This window comes from Stegodyphus dumicola, chromosome 9 (assembly GCF_044657685.1).
Source record: "Stegodyphus dumicola isolate Sdum_Otavi_A_Nest chromosome 9, ASM4465768v1".
In the NCBI taxonomy this organism is placed as follows: Eukaryota; Metazoa; Arthropoda; class Arachnida; order Araneae; family Eresidae; genus Stegodyphus; species Stegodyphus dumicola.
In genome coordinates this window covers 13,465,304-13,487,018 of record NC_140776.1, presented here as the reverse complement: position 1 = coordinate 13,487,018, position 21,715 = coordinate 13,465,304, and the positions used below count along the sequence as shown (strand labels likewise).

Genomic DNA, 21,715 nt, shown 5'->3' with positions numbered 1-21,715 from the left:
TCGATGGTACATATTTTTGTAACCTGTTAAAACATACATACAGTTCTTTGCCGAGCTGAAATATGTTCGGAAGAGCCTTGGTTAATGATCTGTGTCAGTTAAAGTACAGCAGAGTCATTGTTCTGCTGTACAATACATCGTCGGAGATGATGCCAATCAGTCTTTTGGAAAACTGTGCTTGAACCGCAGTTACGTCTTCTAGAGAAGGACCGCAGGTTTTGATTCCAACTTTTGAAAACCTTTGATATGGCTGCTTTTGAGAACCCAGGAAGATTTGCTGTCCTCAAAATCGACGCCCCTGCTAAACGGGCACCAACAATAAGCCCTTTTTCAAATGGTGAAAGATCAGTCCTTTTTCCCATTTTACTTCATTCATTGTGAAAAGCACTCTTGCATCTTACTTATACTTACATTTTAACCAGATGTAACCTACGTCATAAAAAACATCTGCATACTTCATCCCTAGCGCGCATTCAAATGAAAATCTCAAAGGTTTCTAATTTCATTGGCCAATGTGTATATTAATATGCTTTTCTATATAAGATTTTTAATGTGGTACATTTATCAATCAAGCCATCTGTTCTGAAATAGTATCTACCATGTCATTTTTCTGCTCCTGGTTTTTAGGTAATAAAATTAGTAAAAAAAAACTGCACGATTACATATGGTATTCTTAAACTAAGATTTAAAATCTTAATTAATTTGACAAGTTTTTCTAATAACTATAAATTTAAAATGTTGAATACCTTTAAAGAAAATTTTATTGAAACAATCTTCAGTGGTATAATTTAACAAAAGATTTTATTTTATGAATCATCTTTTTTTAAAGTTATTACTTAAATATTTTATGCTGTTAAAAAGTAAAACTAGAGTAACTTATTTCAACTCTTAGTCTTTTTATGGTATTGGCTTTGTAGATAGTATCTTTTCACTGAATCTCTCTTTTATAACATCTTTTCCCATGTACTTTTGAAGAGGTGCTGGAACAGTTATGCTGCCATCTAAATTCTGAAAGTTCTCAAATATTGTGATAAGCAATCTAGGAATAGCACACGCTGTACCATTGACTGTATGGCAGAATTTTGTTTCATTCGAAAGAGGGTTATAATATTTGATAGCTAATCTGCGACTCTGATAATCTGTGCAGTTTGAGGCACTTGATATTTCTCCATATAGTTTTTGTGTGGGTATCCAAGCTTCCATGTCTATTTTGTGGTAAGCAGGAAGTCCTAATTCACAAGGAGGCATTTCAAGAATTTTAAAATGTATGCCTAGTTCTGAATATAATTCTTTTTGAATCTCTGTAAATTCTTCCAAAAGTTCTTCACTCTCATGGCCAGAATCATTAGCTGTGATTCCAAACATTTCAACTTTAGTAAAATGATGAACTCTAAACAGAAATAAAAAAGTAAATATATATAAATAAAAAGAAAAAAAAATTAACAGACACTTCAGTATGAACAAGCATATGAAATGTATACGAGTTATTTAGCATATAACAGGTCTGCATCGCATACAATCAACTACTTCCTCAAATTCGCATTAAACAAAAACTCCTTTCTATATCATATATTTATAAAACATCTAACAAAACTTACCTATCAGGCTGAGTAAAAAAACAGTGTAATAAATGTTAAAATTTATGTAATATAGCAAAAATCAATAGCTTTTATTTCATTCATAAAGGGTTGAGTATGAGATTAAGCTATATGCCTAAGGAAAATAATGGCAAAGCACATGAGGGCTATCTGAGTAAAGTGAGGAATACCTTCAGGGAAGACTTTCTAGAGAGAACTGGCTCGTATTCACACTACGCATGGGAAAAACCAATCAACCAGTCACAATGGGTTCTAATTACCAGCATTCAGCAATCTTAGGGACTCGGCCACTAGTGGGGCTTTAAATTTATCAAAAATGAATGAATAGACATGAAAGAGATATTTTTGTTTCCCCCCTGCTGCATAGAAAATTTTTTGGCCCCTTACCTACAGAGAATTTTGAACTAATTCGGTGTTTTAAACAAAAACTAAATAGTTCAAAATTTTGCAATGTTCTACGATTGTAAGCAAAGTTATGCAGACTGGATTAGCTTTGTTCACACTGCAAAAAATCAGTTTGTTTGCTCTCATTTATATTTACCGTAATTTCCGGAAGAAACGCCGCAGCGTTTACGTGTTTAAAACTTAAATTTTCAGCGGGTGCGGCGTTTCTACCCATGCAGCGTTTAGGTGCACTAAAAATAAAATATTTCCTATGATGGTCATTGTACATTGTTTGGATGGCCTTGTCATTGTGCATAGACTGGTGCTGTTCCCACACAAAAGACCACTCAGTTGCTTTTTGCGAACGTTATTTTGTTTACATTCTTTCCCTTGAATGGACCTACATGCCTTATTCACCCTAAACGAGATCTCAGAACAATAACATTCTTCCCCCTTTCAAATCAACATTCTTATCAGTTTGAATAGTCTCTCTCCTCTGCCATTCCATGAATCTTCCAAGACCCATCCTCTCCCCACCCCTGCTTTTTCTGCAATTTTTTTCAAAGGCGGACACGACTCCACCTGCCTCGCAATAACAAACTTTGACATATTTCCCCTTCAGCATGAATGGATTTTTCTTGGCATTCTGCCAAATACAGATCCCATCAGTTCGGGTACAAGTACTTGTTGGATAGTTTTTAATTTAAGGAGCGGAAAATTTTTGAAAATGTCTCTAAACGGCACAGAAGCTATACATTTCTTATATTTAATTTATTTTTGAGTTATGGTTTCATTTAATGCATTTTTCTTAACTGGTATGTCATATATCAGGACTTAGGTTGAGTTTTTGCATCTATACGGCCCACGACGAAGTCACGCGGCGGCCTTTCTTCCAGAAATTACGGTACATACTTTAATCGTGAATTACGGTGCATTAAGTTTGGTGATATAACATTACTCATAAACCTGAGCAGAGAGTCATTGGCTTCATCTTCAAAACAATTTTGTGCACAGTAACAGATGAAAATATGCCAAAAGTCTAGTGACTGTGACAGTACTAAAAACTTTTTAATGTGATATTTCTAGAAATTAGTGTTACAGTGACAGATCATCATCGAAGGAACCACATACAGAGCAAAATTGACAAGTATTTGCAATGCTTGGGAAATTGCAAAAACCACATCCCCACCTAATTCATCAGTATTTCAAATTTTGCATGGATGTTGCAATTGTATTCTTTCAAAATGCAACAGGTAGCAGAAGGGCTAAAAAAAAGATTGCTAGCAACCTACAATGGATTCTGAATATTATCTGGAGGAAATGAAGATCAGGTTTTTGAAACACAGATATATTAGCACCTATAACTGTTAAACATAGGTAAAGGGGATACTGTAAACTTACAATGAGGTTACAACTTCTAAAACTAAAAGTTTTGAAGCTCTTTGGAAGGAATGAGGAGAAAATAAATACAATAACTAATACAAAAATTTTTAGTTAAATAAAATACAAAGATATAAATAAAAAATTAATAAATTACAATATTAAATTAATGATAAATAGTCAGAAAATAAAATGCCAGTCCTTTGATATTTTATTTTTTGACCTCATTTCATTTTAGACCTCATCTTATTTAGGGCTCCAGCAGGAATTATGATTTCACTCAGAAACTAAAAAATAACTCAAGCAACCTGCAGCTGAATTAAAGTTCTGAATATATGGCATAATACACTACTTTAAGGGATGATAGATACAAAAACCAGTCTTTTCAGGAAATTTTAATTTCACACGCATATAACCATGAGATATCACATATAACCACGAGAATAAATATAAGGCTGCTCAGTACACGTGACAATTTTCACCCCCTGTGTTTGTTGCATTGTTCAAAATGTCTACAAAAGCTCTACAGTGAGAAGTCACTAGTGCTGCATGTGCACAACCAAACTTTTAATACTTTTTAGGGCGAAAAATTTTCCCACTCTCATAAATTCATTTCTCATCCAGAAGTATAAACATTTTACACGTAAGGGGTTTTATTTCCTTAAAAGTATCAGCCTCCATTCAAGGTTTGTAACCAATGGATGACAGCGGGGCAATCATACATAAGAATCAATTTTTATGGCATCTTGATCATTGTTGCTTAAAGAAAAATTACTAGGTCCATAAAACTGTGATGACACTTTTAAAAACACTAATGTTTATTTTTCACACCTCTTTGCTACAAATTTTTAATTGAAACTGTTTTTAAAGAAAAGAAAATATACATGTTATACATCTGTACAAGCTTCTCTTATAAAAGGTGAATGCATTCTGTTTGCCACAATCATTAAAATAAAACTTATCTGTTGAAATTGGCCTTAAAAAAATAAGTGGCAAAACCTTTTCATTTAAGTGCACTTTGGCTAGAATTACAATTAATCTAAAAGACTGAAAATTACCTGAGCCGGCCCCTTGCACAACTTTAGCTCTGCTTTACAGTGAATCACAGTACGGTGCAGTTTCAAGACATTTATAATTACTGGCCCATTCTGTTTTAAACAGCCATCTGCAAAGACTATAAAATGTGCTCTTTAGAATGAACATTTCTGTCTTAAAGTATTAATGCCTTAATCCCAAGGATTTCTCAGGACAGTACCGACACCTGCTGCCAAACACAATTTTAAAGTAAATATTTTGTAAAAACCGGAGAAGAGTTTTTTTTTTTTTTTTTTTTTTTTTTTTTTTTTATATATATGTCAGATTCCAAATTCTCTGAAGAGGAGTAGAAGTGGAACTGGATTAGAGCCTTTCCGTTGTTCCAACCTCTTCCTAGTCCTTCTAAACATTTGAAGACTTATCTATTTCATAAGTCTGGATAATAGTTGTCACAACTGTTTAACTTTTCTTTGTTTTTTTTATTTCATCCTGAATAGACAATATGATCACATTACCATTTAAAACTTGTTATCCAAGCTCATTTGCAACAATAATTAACCACCTAGTTTTAATTTCTGCCATAATCTATTTTGCATACTGAATATTTATTATCATTCATGTTCTTCCATTTAACCATATAAATCATATACCTTATCTAATGACTCTGATTTTTTTGACATTAAAAATAGAATGTTTAGATAATATATCATTTCAAATAACTGGTATTAACTGTAAATATGTGTACGGAGTCTTTCGAGATGTTGTGCTAAGGTCACAAAACTTTTGAAATGGTTAGGACCTCCTAAGGTTTCAATCTTGCTCTAGAGTAGAGTTTAAAATAATAAACATAATGCATACTGAAAACTCTTATTTTATTATTTAAATTAAGTTAGAGGCCAATGGATATATAATTAAAGAAATAAAAAATGCTATAATAAGAATTATGAGGATACTCATTAAACTTTTCACTTGTAGATTTAGGGCATCTTAAACGCTGCAGAAATCACAGAGGAAGAAAATGGAAGGGAAACCCTGACCGGTTTCTCTCATCCATCTAGCTTGACACAGTTGTTTATCAAAACATTTAGTGGTTACCATTAAGATCTATTGGTTCTGATATGTTTGGTGCAAAACATTTTGCAATTACGTCATAAATATAAGTATAAATCAGACCAAGACTCAGTTGAATTGAACTGTTGAGAACAGGGGTGCTAAATAAATTGCAAAATTTTTGTGGTTCCCCTCCCACATGCACGTGTAACTTAAATTAGAGGCAATTTCCCTTAGAAAGTCTTCTGTGAAGGTATCCTTTTCTTTAGATAAATAGTTCTCGTATCTTTTGCATAATAAATTAAACAAATAACCATAATAAAAAAGAACTTCTCTTTCTTCATGAAAAATGAGTTAAAATAATCTTGAGAAATATGGAAATTTAGTTTTAAAAGTGAATACATTAACAGAATATGATAAGAAGTGACAAAGAAGAATTAATAAATCAGTCTGTCAAGAATTAATTGATAAAAGAACTAATTTTGTCCAAAAATTATTTTTTCATAGCAAAAATGATAGAGATTTTAATCTCTCAATTAAAATGTAGATATTAAGCAAAACAGCTTATGAATTTCAGTTTCATACAGAAGAAAAATTAATGTTACTGGATTCAAGCATTTTAAAAAAGAAAAACTTGGCATTTAAATATATAAATGATATAAATGCTTGAGATATTGCATCAGAAATGTCCAATTTTGAACACCACACTATTTTCATACTTTTCATCACTAAAGTAAAATCAAATCTTTTACATATAATTAAGAAATGTAGTTAAGTTCAATTGTATATGAATTTGGAAGTTACATTTAGAATATTACCAATCCCCAATGTTAAGATGAAAGAAGCTTAAAAAATTCAAAGTAAAAAACTGCTAAAATGCTGCTAAACGAATAAAAAAACTTTAAAATATTACTGCTAATTTCTGATTTTCATGTACTTTACTTTCTGTGAAAGTTAATGGAGGGAATAGGAAAAAAAAAAAAAAAAATACTAATTTCCTTTAAGACTTGCAAGTGAATTATAAAATAAAGCAATAAATGTGCTAGATTCAGCCTGCTTTGTTTTTGAAAATGGAAAATGGAAAATATTTTTATATACTTGAACAGGTAAATGTTCGGATTTAAGAATGAGAAATAATATACGGCTTATTGTCTTCCATGATTTGTTTTACAGCACCATACTCTCAACTAAATTCTTAATCACTTTTTCACATACCTGCCTATTGAGGTGATTCATGACATATTACCTTCTTCTTTAAGTTTTTATTTTAACTCTTAAGTCCGGATTCTTTGAAACTTGCAATAACACTATCGTGCCTAATATCGATGTTTTAAACAAACTGGCTGGATTGAGAGCATGGTTATTTAATACCTGCTATCAAACCTGCATTCTCAGATTTCTTTATCAGTCTGGAATTTGTTTCATCAATGCATTTTCACATCAAAAGATTGCATGAAACTTTTTAACATTCTGTACATAACACTAGCCATTTTTGTAATGAGTTTTCACAATCAAAACTTGCTGTTCCTTTGTATAATGCACTCCAAGTAACTAAGCTTCATATGAATGGCAGTGATGAAATGCCAGTCTAGCTAGGTCAAATCAAATTCAGCATTCTTATATCAAAAGGTTTGCTATTGTAAATACATAAAATATTTTCCATTTTCTAAAAATAAAATATTTTTGTGGGCATATTAAATTTATTGTTTTTGCTGTGACACCCTACATAAGTAAATAATTATTTTAATACTTATCAAAAATTTCAAAATTTTGCCCTTATATTTAGCAATACAATAATGTCTGTTTAATAGAATTAAAGAGACAGTATTAAACAACTGCCTTAAATACACACAGCATATCATATAATATGCTCTCCATAACCTTTTAATAGATTGTTTTCCAGTACGAATGCCAATAGTACTTTTAATTTATGTTTACAATTAAATATTAAAGCCATTATATGATATATTATTTAATAACTAGATTTTTTTTTATAACAACAATCACAGAAATTTATAGATAAATAAATCATTCATTTTTATTTACATTAAAAAATAATTTAATTAATGTTTACATAGTTAATTCGAAGAAAATACATGCATCTTAAAAATATTTATAAATACAGTCAAAAGTCGTTAATTCGGACACCCATAATCCGGACCTCAAAGCTAAAAACTTTCTGCGCAAGCGCCGAGTTGACACATGCGCATAGGCGTTTACGCGTGCGCGTAAGACCTTTACGACTGCGCATATGTGTGTGCAAAGCGCAGAATACGTTTTCGCGTGCGCGTTTTATGTATAACGGACGGTATAAGCTAAAATTATCTATTTCAGTTAATGTTGATGATTGCGTTGTTCCTTAATCTTCGAATTATTTCCGGCTTATTATTTTTTGCAGACTGTAAGAGAAATTTTATAAAAGTAAACTTGAACTTTCGATTATGTCAAATAGAATTCTCGATACTGGAGCTCCCAAAGGATCTACAAAACGAAAGTATGTTCCGATGTCCATCAAACAAAAAGTGGAATTGCTGCAAAAAATGGATAAAGACATGAAGAAGGTGACAGAAAGGTTAGTGAAAACGAAAAAATTTCGATTGACAAGTTAGTCGGTATTCTCGGCACAGCAATTACGGGACTTGAACAGCGGAACTTTGTAACTGAACAAGAAATTATGTCTGTTTATAGAATTAAAGAGAAGGTATTATCTCATAAAACGAAGCAACTTAAACAACTTACATTGAAAGAAATGTTTAATAAAGTAAACAAATAAATATAAAGCTTTTTTTTTTTCTAAATTTTGATACCCTTTAGATCATAATTGTTCTTTATTTCATAAATTACGGTTTCATATTTTTAATTTTAGAATTTCTTCATGCCATCTTACGAAATTTAAACTGATGATCTATAATCCGGAAAAATCGATTATCCGGAATTGCCGAAGTCCCGATGAGTCCGGATTAACGACTTTTGACTGTATTCATATATTTTTTAATTTTTTTCCCTTTTCTGACATGCACAAATCTATTTTCTGTGCATTCACTATTTTCAAGTAAAAAATATGCATAAACTGAATAAAAATTATATGCATTATTTTAATGTAATATTAATAACAATATACTTTTAGCCATTTTTCATTAACATTGGTGAATATAATGCTTTCTCCACAGGTTTTCGTAGATGACCTGTTTTATTTCTGAAGCAACTCCTAAATTAATTCTCCCCCTTATTAATAGTCCATCAACTTCATATCATATTTGTTTCTAGTTAAAAGATGAACTTTTTATTTTCAAAATTAAGGGTTATGTGTCCTTTGCTATGAATTACCTGTTAAAAGTGTATATTATTTTGTAAGTCTTAGAATACGGTATTTTATGTAAAACATCTAGTATATTTCCACTCATCCTTTTTTATTAAAAATATAATAATACACTTCAGATATTTCTAATTATTAGAAAATATATATGAATTCTGTGACATTAAATATCATTTTAATACTGGCATTTATTGAAACAAAAATAATACCTCAATCCTTGAAACATTTTGTACACTTCATAAATTTGTTCTTGAATATATAAAAATATTAACACTATGCTTTTCTTTTATTGAACTTCTTTCAACACTGATTTTTTATTCAACAAGTTTTTCCTTGAATATATTAAAATATTAACACTATGTTTTTCTGTTATTGATAATGCATGTGGCATCTTAATAACCATGTTCATTATACGAGTGTGTTCCAAGAACAATTATGAAGTTTCTTCAATTACTTGAATGCATTTTGTATATATTTTATCTGTTATCTCTGCGAACTAACCACTAGAATTTAGTAAACAAGTCATAAAAAAATGTCAGTCTGCTTTTGCAAAATAATTTTTTGTTCTATTATGTGGTTTCACTTGTGGTTTCCTTTTATTTATTTTTGCTCAATGTTCTTCGTTTGGTTCTATACTTTTATTTGAAAGTTAACAAACATATCATTCATTTATTTTATACATATGAGCTTAAGTGTAAACAAAGTGCCTTAAACTATCAACGCTTAAAAGAACTGCACCAAAAGAGAAGGAGAAGAGCATCTGCTTCTATTCCTACTTCCATGATAGAAATTTATAAAAGCTGAGTATATTCATGTACCACAAATGAAATCTGATGTTAGTATATAGGACTTACATTTGGACAAATAAATCATAATGCATGCAATTTGTAAGTGATAGACAAAGAGTTAGTTATTATAATCTGTGACATGATAAATAATGTGCTCAAAAACAATATAAAATTAGCATTGTAAAATGAAGTCCAAAGTAGTCATAATGAATGTGGGAAATCGGTAACATTTTTTCATTATAAATATTATTTGTTATATCTGATGAATTCTACATTTCTGGAGGAACATGCATAAATCACTACAGCATTTTAATACATCACTGCCCTGTTTTTATTAAAGAACAGTTAGGCTAAATCTAAAAAAAAAAAAAAAAAAAAAAACCACAGGAAGAAGCATTGATGTTACAAGTGATAAAAAATCAATTTATAGACTTAAAATAAATTATGATTATGATTTGTATCTGCCACACGAAAATAAGTTCTACTTCACTATTCTTCAAGGATGCGTATTTGCCATTTTTATATGTCATGTATATATATTAAGGATGGCTGTATTCTACTATAAATTATATTCAGTATGTTTAATTTTACATAATGCACATTAAATGATTTTCATGTTTGTTCATTTTTAAACACAAACTAACCAGATGTTTAAAGTTCAGTATTATATTAATCAAAAAAGCATTTTCAAATCATACACTTTTAAGCACGAATGTCAATAACTATTACAGTCAAAAGTCGTTAATTCGGACACCCATAATCCGGAATGATCTATAATCCGGACATCAAAGCTACAAACGTTCTGCGCATGCATCACGTTGATGCATGCACACAGGCGTTTACGTGTGCGTGTAAGACCTTTACGGCTGCAAATATGCGTGTGCACGTGCACATGAAACATTTACACATGCGCGTTTAATGTATAACGGATGGTATAAGCTAAGCTAAAATTATCTAATTCAGTTAATGTTGCAGATTACATTGTTCCTTAATCTTCGAATTGGATCCGGCTTATTATTTTTTGCAGACTGTTAGAGCAATTTTATAAAAGTAAACTTGAACTTTCGATTATATCAAATAGAATTTCCGATATATATTTGCTAATATGTAAAGGATCTAAAGCGAAAGTATGTTTCAAAATCCGAAATCTGTTTATCAATTTCACGCTGCTCGGCGGGGGGAACGCCGTGACACGCAATGCATTGGAAGTTGATCTGTCAGCACTACTCTTATCTTCAGGGCAGATGTTTTTATTTTATTTGGCTTTTAATTCCTTACTAAATGTAGTATTTCATCTCGATGTACTCCGTCTTTGATATGATTTAAAACAAGTTCCTCGTCATTATAATTCACTTCCGATAGTGAAGAAAGTAACAGAGGTTATTGAAAACGAAAAAATTTCGATTGACAAATTAGTCGGTATTCTCGACACAGCAATTATTGGACTTGAACAGCGGAACTTTGTAACTAAACAAGAAATTATGTCTGTTTAATAGAATTAAAGAGACAGTATTATCACATGAAATGAAACAACTTACATTGAAAGAAATGTTTAATAAAGTAAACAAATAAATATTAAGCTTTTTCTTTTTGTAAATTTTGATACCCTTTAGATTATAATTGTTCTTTATTTCATAAATTACGGTTTCATATTTTTAATTTTGTAATTTCTGCATGCCAACTTACCAGATTTAAACTGATGATCTATAATCCGGAATCGCCGAAGTCCTGACGAGTCCGGATTAACAACTTTTGACTGTATTAAGAATTGAGTCAACAGCATTTTACTTTGAAAAATAGATTGATATACTATTTTTGATTGATATACTATAAAGTTATTTATTATTTAAATATAATCGATGACTTTTTTTTAATCTCACCTATGTTAGTAGAACTGAGTGTACAAAATGATTTCACATTACAGATTCTAATATTATGCATAAAATTACTTCCGAGGTGTTGCTAGACTTCAGAAACGACTTCAGATACATGAAAATACATATATGTCATTTACTATATATTATACAGATTATGTTATTCACTATTTTTTCCTCTGAAAAAAAATTTAATTTAGCAGATGAAATTTTCTATCGGTAATTAATACTATAACTCTTAATATAAATTTTTTCTACTCTATACTATTTATAATACACTCATAGGTAAAATTAAGAGAATTTGCTCATTACATTGAATTTCTTATAAGCTAATTTTAATTAATCTTGTTACCAGAGAAAGAGATGCATCATTCAAAAGTCATTTCATGTATGCATGGTTATCGGTAAACCTCACAGTGCACGGATGCCCAAAATCTACACTGTGATACTGAAGTGAAAATGAGTTTAATACAGAGTATGGTATCCTCTCACAGCCAGATATGTTGTGCAGCACGACAGCATATTGACGGGTGTGGACACAAACAGCTAGTCTTCCGGCATTCAGCCCTATCTTATGAAGCCTTCAAGCAGCTGTAAGCCATGAAACTCTGGTTCCAGTGGCAGCACCCAGCTGATGTGAAAGCTGTAAATCTGCAGCAATCATGTGTTGGTGTTAAAAAATGCCAAAAATGTATCCTCATTCATTGTTGAGGATCTTGGTCAACCTTGTCTAGGTCTTTTCGGTAAGAATCGAGTGTCCTGAAACTGTTTCAACAAATTACAGGTGATACTGGATATTACACTGAGCTCTGCAACCATCTGTGGGAGTGATTGGCCTGCCTCCAATCTACCGATAATCTCATTCCGTCATCCATATACAGTCAAAAGTTGTTAATTCGAACACCCATAATCTAAAAACTTTCTGCGCATGCGCCGCGTTGACACATGCGCATAGGCATTTACGTGTGCGCGTAAGACCTTTGCGACTGCGCATATGCGTGTGCGCAAGCGCAGAATACGTTTTTGCGTGCGCGTTTTATGTACAACGGACGGTATAAGCTAAAATTATCTAATTATCTATTTCAGTTAATGTTGATGATTGCGTTGTTCCTTAATCTTCGAATTCGATTCGGCTTATTATTTTTTGCAGACTGTAAGAGCAATTTTATAAAAGCAAACTTGAACTTTCGATTACGTCAAATAGAATTTCCGATGCTGGAGCTCCCAAAGGATCTACAAAACAAAAGTATGTTTCGATGTCCATCAAACAAAAAGTGGAATTGCAGCAAAAAATGGATAAAGACATGAAGAAGGTGACAGAGAGGTTAGTGAAAACGAAAAAATTTCGATTGACAAGTTAGTCGGTATTCTCGGCACAGCAACTACGGGACTTGAACAGCGGAACTTTGTAACTGAACAAGAAATTATGTCTATTTATAGAATTAAAGAGAAAGTATTATCACATAAAACGAAGTAATTTAAACAACTTACATTGAAAGAAATGTTTAATAAAGCAAATAAATATTAAGCTTTTTTTTTTTTTTTTTTTTTGTAAATTTTGATATCCTTTAGATCATAATTGTTCTTTATTTCATAAATTACGGTTTTGTGTTTTTAATTTTAGAATTTCTGCATGCCATCCTACGAGATTTAAACTGATGATCTATAATCCAGAAAAATCGATAATCTGGATTCGCCGAAGTCCCGACGAGTCCGGATTAATGACTTTTGACTGTATTTGTGGCTACTCATTTTATCTGATATCTTATTAAATTCTCCCAACTCTTGTGAGAAACATGGCAAGCGTGGCAAAGGAATATGAGCACATAAATCAATGAAAACTCCTCATACGCTTACATCCCCTCCATGATAACAGCTCTGCAGATACGCACATGTATGCTTATGTATTCGACTCTGAATAGTTGCAGAATTGTTCGGCAACATAATTAATACCTTTAGTTCAATACATTTCATAAAAATAGATAAAATTTGTGAATTTTGCACATGAGTGTATTTCATAATAAATGAGGTATCTGATGCTCATAAAAATTATCACATGCAAAAATAGAACCAGTACTTCCAGTAATTGATCTCACACTTCCTAAAATTTAATGATAGCATTTTTTTTAATGTAACTTATGAAAGCAACTTTGATACCCCTCCATGACTTTTTTATGAATGTTTTAATTCAGAAACAGTCACAATTATATGTAATTTAAAAAAAAAAAAAAAAGGGAATGGTACTCTCTGATTATCCAGAACCTTCAAAAGAATGTGGTACTGGCACAACATATTTTGTCAAAATAGGCACCCATGTAAGCACACATGCAAAAGCACATGAAATGCCAGTCATTAGTTCTTATTTTTGTTGCGTGGACTAGAGTCATTAGTATTTTTGTTGCATTCGATGTAATTTTCCTCCTTGTAAGGAATCATAATGAGACTGTGGTATTTACCAGTAATGAAAAAGAAAACATTGCATTGCTTCAGAAATACGGCATTTTGACCAACAGCAGAAGATGCGAAAATTTGCATTCTATAAAGCTGTACTTTGTAAACAACTGAATTTTATAGATCAAAATTTGTGCAATTCTCCTGTTTTTTTTTTTTTTTTTTTTTTTTTTTTTGTCCCTTAACTTAAAATAGATTGCAGTGTACATGAGAAAAGTGACAGAGTGTGCACAGTACCAAATTTCTGAAATTCCCTAATGTTTTTTGAAGCTAAATGAGATTGCAGTATACATGAGGAGAAGGGCACAAAAAAACAGCAAGTGTTTTATGCTGTATGTTTCTTGCATTAATTGGTTGCTGTTTTATGTGAATCTTATAGCACTGCTACCTTTGAAAATGGGTTTCTCTTTTGTGTCTCATATTGACGAAAGTTTAGGAATTAAAGGTTATTAGTTTAGGATGGTTGGTGACTTTTCACAAAAGGGGTGCAGATAATCAGAAAATATCGCATTGTTAAATAAATACATAATTCCTACATAATCATTTATGAATTTAAAATAACAAATATAAAAAAGAACTTTAGAAAATTCTCTCATAGTTAACACCATACCGAAAAATCCCTTTTTCTTTCTGATGTTTGTTAGCTTCAGCTCGATAACACCGACTTGCTGCACAAAACTTCAAAGGTAAATTGGAATTCTGAAATGTCTTCTGAGAAAAATGAGAAGCTAAAGCAATTTCAGAGGTTCCAGATAAACACAGATGAGGTGCCCAGCTATCCTCAATATGGTATACCTTTAAGAATTTTTTTTAATTATAAGAAATATTTTAAATATAAAGAGAAATTTACAAATAACAAAATTCAATCAATCTAATCTACAAAATCAGGGTTTCTTAAACTTTTTTCAGTCACAACTCCTTTTTATCATTGAGATTCTTTTGCAATCCCCAGGACCCCATAATTTACGAAAATTTTGTGGGATCCCATAAGCACTGTGCAAATCCTACACACGCATATGTGAAATTGTCAATTTTTTCACTTTGTACTGTAATATACTATTGCAGTTTAAGGTCATTAACATAGAACAATTTTAAAACATAGAACAAGGTGAAAATTTTATATAAGAGACGAAATGACAGTGTCACATGCAAAGCAAGTAAAATGAACATTTGTATTATAAAAAGAATGCATCAAAATGTTTTCCTTTTTTCTTTGCCTGTATTGTCTTATCTTTATCTATTTTCAGATACATTGTGTAAAAATATTTGGTAATTGTAAAATTATTATAATAAGTTAAAGAAATATCAAAACCGTTAAATTTTTTGGCAGTCCCCTGCTGCAGGTTCGCTGTGCCACCCACAGTTTAAGAAACGCTGTACAAAATCATATAAATATATCCATACAAATTACATATCTTGCTAATTATATGCCAAAGTCATAAACATTTTCTTACAACATGAGCTGACTATTTAAGATGTTATTGTTGTGTAGCAAAATTCATTTAATTATTTTATTTACTGCTCATCAAAATTTCATTTATTAACTATTCTAAATTTATGCTACACAACGTGTATTTCAATTAATTATTGGTACTGTTTGGTTTAATTTTAGTTGGGATTTTCTGTATGAAAGTTTGGTAACCTCTTTTCACTTGCTACTTGCAAACGCGCTGAAACACACAATGGAATTGGGTAAATTTCCACGAATAAACTAGGATTTTTTGTGACTTAATTTAAGTTGAACTCTTAATATTTAGTATCATCAGATGCAGAAATATTAGCACTTTAATTTGAGACTACTTTCATAATCCTAGCTTTAACAGATTTTTAGCCATTTAATTAACGAAAAACTTGCAAAACTTTTGTTTGGTTACAAAGGGGGGTGAAATTGGAAAATTCTCATTCAGTGACAAAAATATCGTGTTTTTGGACTTGGGTAAAGCAATTTCCTGAGAGGGAAGTTTATGGTTGCCAGATTCGACATGCCAGGTGTCCTTAGGCATGGCCTTGCTTTGTGCATATTTGGCGAGAATTGAGTTCTGCCTTTAGTTCAATGCTTCAGAAAAAAGTAGAAATTTTACATGGCTTAAGGCGGGAGTTTTCGGCAACTGGTTTTGTCACCTTTTCGGACAGGGGGTTAGCCAAGGTGACTGTTTTGTTATATCTAAAAGGGTCTGCTTCGTGAAAATTCGTCCTTCTTGACCCTCGCTCCTGTACATGACTTGAACTTTGGAAGGACTTTTTGCTTGGCCTCGGTTCCCTGAGTTTCACAATATGAATGACGAAGACACGGATTCTCATGGACTCGGACCGAGATCTTGCTATGTTGCCAAACTGCAGTAATTTCTTCAAAATCATATTCTAACCCATATTCAACATTTCCTTCATAGCCAGCATCTCTCTGATTTGATAAAATATTTCATGAGATTCAGTTTTTGTATCCTGCTTCTTTATTTTCCTACCTATCAGAAGCATATCGTCAAAATTCAGTCACCTCATCGACTTTGCCAGCTGCTCAATAATTAATGAAAAAATGTAATTTTTCTCCTGCTGGTTGCATGACCTGCCTTCACGAATTCTTCAGTGTACCACAGAACATTTGGCTCCATTCGTCATCTCTCGGCATGAGTTCTGGGTGAATTACAGCTCTTCGAAGACTATTACCTGACTCTCCGTTCCGTCGAAAGTTATGACTCATCACGCTTCATCTACTTTCCTCCATATTTGGAATTGGTGATCCTCTCCCTTCTTTTTGAGCTCATCCTTGGCAGTGTGGATTTCATCTTTATCTTCCTGCGGAGCTGCTGGTTGTGAAGACTACACCTACAGCGGTAGAATTTTCATGGTTCCTTTGTTCATCTAGGAGATCATCTTGGTTGCTTTCCTGGTGCACCATGAGCTATTTTGGGACAATTCCTGTTTCACATAGTTACTGGTTGCCTCAAGTTTTGTTTCTCTTGAATAGTTCCCCACCATCAGTTTCTGTCAGATCGTGTTTCGGCAATAGTTAAGTAGAGAGGAAAATTTGTTTCCTAAAAAGGCACAGAACATTATACACTGGTTATCATAAATTAAGGAAAAATCACAAAAATAGTGATAACTCCCTCAAAAATAAGCCAAACCGTGTAAAATTTGAATATGTTGCCAAGTAAAAGTAGTTGAGTAAAACTGCAATATGCAAATTAGTGGCACTGCACTCGGAATATGTCATCTGCGAGGAGAATAAAAGTCCATGTTTAAGAGCAAGTCCACATTGTGATAGTGTGACATCAGAAATCTGAGATAGCCAATTCATAACAATGACCTCCAGGCATCATTTGCCTGCAGAACTACGATGGAAAGCCATTGGGAGACTAGAAGCACGATAAAGTCAAACAGATGTGGCCAGATGGCTAAATGCGAGTCCTTCTGTGGTTCATAGACTTTGGAGGCAATTTTAAACCACATATTTGGCATCTAGGAGGTTAAGCCAAAAACAGCCAACTGCTATGACGAGCGTCAATCACCGATATTTGACATTTAGTGCACACAGGAATAAAACCGCTACTCTGACTCTTCTTAGATCCTCCCTTGCTGCAGCCACCGGAAGGTTGGTGTCAACTGTGCGTAGAAGAATTCATGAAGGTAGTCTGTATGCGAGACGACCAGCCATTTGCGTGCCGCTCACGTCACGCCATAGGAAGGACCGTTTGCAGTAGGCACGACAACATATCCATTGGACGCCTGATCAGTGGGGGGGGGCGGTTCTCTTTACGGATGAGTCCAGGTTTAGTCTAGAAAGCGATAGTAGCCGTTATTTGATATGGAGAAAACCTGAAACCCGTTATCATCTGTCAAACATCCATTGAAGAGATACATACAGAAGAGGCAGTGTCTGTGTTTTGGGTGGCATCTCTTTGGGTGGACGCAGAGACCTCCGTGTCTTTCCAACGGAAACCATGAATGCTCCAGTTTATAGAGATGACATCCTTGATGTGCCCATGTGCCGGGGCAATAGGTGATGCTTTCCTGTTACAGGACAATAATGCAAAAGCACACAGGGCACATGGAGTGGCCAGCTCGATCCCCGGACTTGAATACTATCAAACACTTTTGAGATGCTTTAGAGAGACGTCTAGCTGCTCTCAATCCATTCCCTCAGATCCTTGCCACGTTTCAACTGCTTTGCAAGAGCAATGGCTTTCGCTTCCTATGGAACTGATAGACCGCATAATTGAAAGCATCATGCATCGCTGTATGTGCTGTATTGGTTCTAGAGGTGACCATATTCCATATTGAAGGTACTTTTCCTATAGCAAACTGACACCTTCGATTTGTTTATTTTATACATGTGCTAATTTCTATACTACCATAATTGTCTGGTAATTTATTTTTATGTTATTTGATACCTTACTCTATGTTGTATATTGTGGGTAAGTTTCATAAAATTCTACATGTAACTTTTTCAGTAATCGTGATTTTTCCTTAATTTATGATAACTAGTGTAATTCATAATATGCAATTAGCCTACCATATAGAAACATAGCATATTTAGTTAGTGCAAAGCACTCGAGGGCTATCTACATAAGGGATACCTTCATGGAGGGCTTTCTATAGCTCGAATACTTGTTACACATGTGGAAAACCAAAAAAACCGCCAGACTGTTCACTGTAATTTCAACCCCAGACTGAATTACCAATGTTCAACAACTTTACTTCTTGGCCGCTGGCGGGCAACTAAGATTATGAATACTAAAGAAAAAATTGGTATAAGTGTTTAAACATATAAAATCTGCCGAAATTTACTACTGTAACTATTGTTATAATTTTTTAGCTAGAATTAATGAAAATATAAATACTCGGACTAATTTTGCATTGCTAATAATGCTAAATTCTTAATGAATACACATGTTGTATTCAAAGGCCTACATGTTATAAATATTGTAATGAAACTACAGTCAAAAGTCTTTATTCCAGATTCGTCGGGACTTCGGCGATTCTGGATTATCGGTTTTTCCGGATTATAGATCATCAGTTTAAATCTGGTAAGATGGCAAGCAGAAATTATAAAATTAAAAATATGAAACCATAATTTATGAAATAAAGAGCAATTATGATCTAAAGGGTATCAAAAAAAAAGAGCTTAATATTGATTTGTTTACTTTATTAAACTATTCTTTCAACGTGCGAATGACGCATAGTCGAAATTAGAAAATTGCAACCAGAAAACTATTTGATGTTTATTCATGATATTTATAATGATGAGGAATTTGATTTAAATCATATCAAAGATGGAGTACATCGAGATGAAATACTACATTTAGTAGAGAATTATAAGCCGAATAAAATAAAAACATCTGCCCTGATGATAAGGATAGTGCTGACAGATCAACTTCCAGTTCATTGCACACTGTGACATTACCAACTCCCATTCAATGAACAATAATTAATAAATACGAAGGTGTTTCATCTCTCACTCAAGTAAGAATGGTTGTGCCAAACTGGCAAATTTTAGGCCAAAATTGTAGTTCCGTGAAGTGACTGGGTTTTAGAGCCAAAGTAGAGTACCAAAGAACTCATTCTGAATTAAGCATTTTCACTAATACAAGATTCTTTATAAATTTTGAGTGAAAAGCAATTTATGTAGTAAAATTTATAAAATACTTCAAGAAATGTCCTCCAACACCTTCGCTTTTATACATGTTAATTCAAAACTATTTGTATAAAAATTAAACAATGGTAATCTTAATTGGAATTATGAAAATAGAATTCGAAGTAATTGACATAAACATTAGAAAATTAAGAAACATAATGTTATCTTTGCAAAAACAAATCAAATTAAAAAAATAATATATATAATAAGAAAAAAATGTGAAATGTACATGAAGATATAAAAAGCCAGAAAATGCATTAATTAATTTAAGTTATTTCTACTGGGATGTTGGTAAAGTGTTCTCCTCGGTGTCTTACTTAGAAGGGGTGTGTGTCCGAAATTCCATTATCGGCAGAGGGTATACTTTGAATTATTTCAGGCGGCAAAACTTGTGAGAAGTAATTTATGGGACATGGGAGGGACTAGGAATGCTAGAGGGACATTTGTTGTGGAGTTCTTATGTGAGTGAAAACATCTGTTAAAATTTTGAAAATACTAACTAGTGAATGGAAATTAATTCATTTCTGGTTAATTGTCATGTCGGAACGAGGAAGAAATTTAGAAAAGGAAAAAAGTAATTTTCACTGTCAACGAGCTATTTGACAGACTAAAGATTATGAAATAGGCTCATTTTTTAGTAACAGCATAAGAAAAGTCTGAAAACAATTAGCTTTTTACATTATATACAATTTTGTAATTACACTATGTGCAAATCCTCCAACTCATACTGCCTTCTCAGGTTTAGGAACAAATTACCATATCCCTATCAGTTAAATGATTTAGGGTGAGTATTTAACACCTGCTCTTTTAAGACAATAGTTAATAAATCGATTAGGTATTAAATTATTTTTGAGAATTTTAATAAGAATACATATATATATATATACATACACATTTCTGAATACATAATTACATCAAGAAATTGTAAACAGCCCTAAAATTCTGAATGTTGATTCAGAAGCAGAAATTTTCATTACTATTTACATTTTAAGTGATGCTCATATTCAAGGCCTGTTATATACCAAAAAAAAAACTTAGATGAAATATAACAGACTTATAGAACATACTTGTGAATGCTTGCCATCTGTCCTCATACCACAACCTTCAAATGAAGTCTGAGATACAACATCTGGAACAGAAACCATTTGAAATCTTTTTTTTACAAGTTTAGAGAGAGCACATCTCACCAATGCTTGTTCTAAAAGAGATAAATCATTTTTCAAAAAATAACTCTTGTTACCACTCATATGGCCTAAATGCTTTGTTCGAAGAACATTTAAACGCTTCGTTAAACTTTCAAAGTTTGTTGGGAAATATGTAAATGCTGTTTTCTTTCCTACTTTTTGTAACAGAAATGGTTTTTCTGAGTTATTCTCCAAAACTTTCGGATGTGTTAAATTTGGAAACCACAGTAACTCGGGAGCAATTTTTTCTTTCAAAATCTGACACTTTTCTACATCATTTCTATGATTATGTAGTTCATGTAACTGTCCTAAAACACATTTCAAATTACATGATACTTTTCTTGACATTACATTAGCAGCAATAGCATTAAAATTTGTAGGACTGCTATAATATTCCCAATCAATTGCTTCATTAAAATACTTTACAGTACAACTAAATCGACGAACATGAAGAATTTGTGAAATTGTAAAACATACTGGCATTTGAGACAACAAACAATTCATTTTACATTTGCCAATGAATTTTGCTTAATTTTTTAATCTAAACAATTAAAAATTAAACTACATCCGATTTAAATTCAATTATTTTATAACAGAACTTCTCTCAACATTAATGAAATGAATCGTTACGTAAGATTACTAGCTTAACCGCCATGAAGTAAACAAATGTCTTTTTGGTTGCACGTCCAATTTAGTTTTTTTACATTGGCCACGAAACTAATATGATGTTTCGAAATCAAATGAGGTTAAGTAGAGAAACTAATTTATTTTCCTAATTTAAAAACCTTATTCCTTACAGAAACATTATAAAAATAACTTGATAGTAAAATAATATAAAGAAAAAATCTGAAAAATGTTCAGACTTTAAATGTCGCCCGAAAGGGTTTGTATCGATCACGTGGTGGTATCCTCACTCGGTAAGTAGAGCAGCCTCACTCCTTAGCATACGTTATGCAACGCTGGCGTCTGCTATCCAACATTAGTGATATATCATGAGATTGGCGACTAAAGGCACTACGAGAG

General features: G+C 32.3%; 1 protein-coding gene across 1 annotated transcript; it reads right to left on the bottom strand.

The window, feature by feature from the left end:
- Positions 1 to 743: 743 nt before the first annotated feature.
- On the bottom strand, positions 744 to 21,619 carry LOC118205688 (serine--tRNA ligase, mitochondrial-like). Its single transcript, XM_035377985.2, has 3 exons — positions 20,576 to 21,619; positions 14,487 to 14,671; positions 744 to 1,390 (listed from the first exon to the last, which is right to left on the bottom strand). Exons 1-3 carry the CDS (start codon positions 21,194 to 21,196, stop codon positions 898 to 900), a joined length of 1,299 nt encoding a protein of 432 aa, XP_035233876.1. The 5' UTR covers positions 21,197 to 21,619; the 3' UTR covers positions 744 to 897.
- Positions 21,620 to 21,715: the final 96 nt, after the last annotated feature.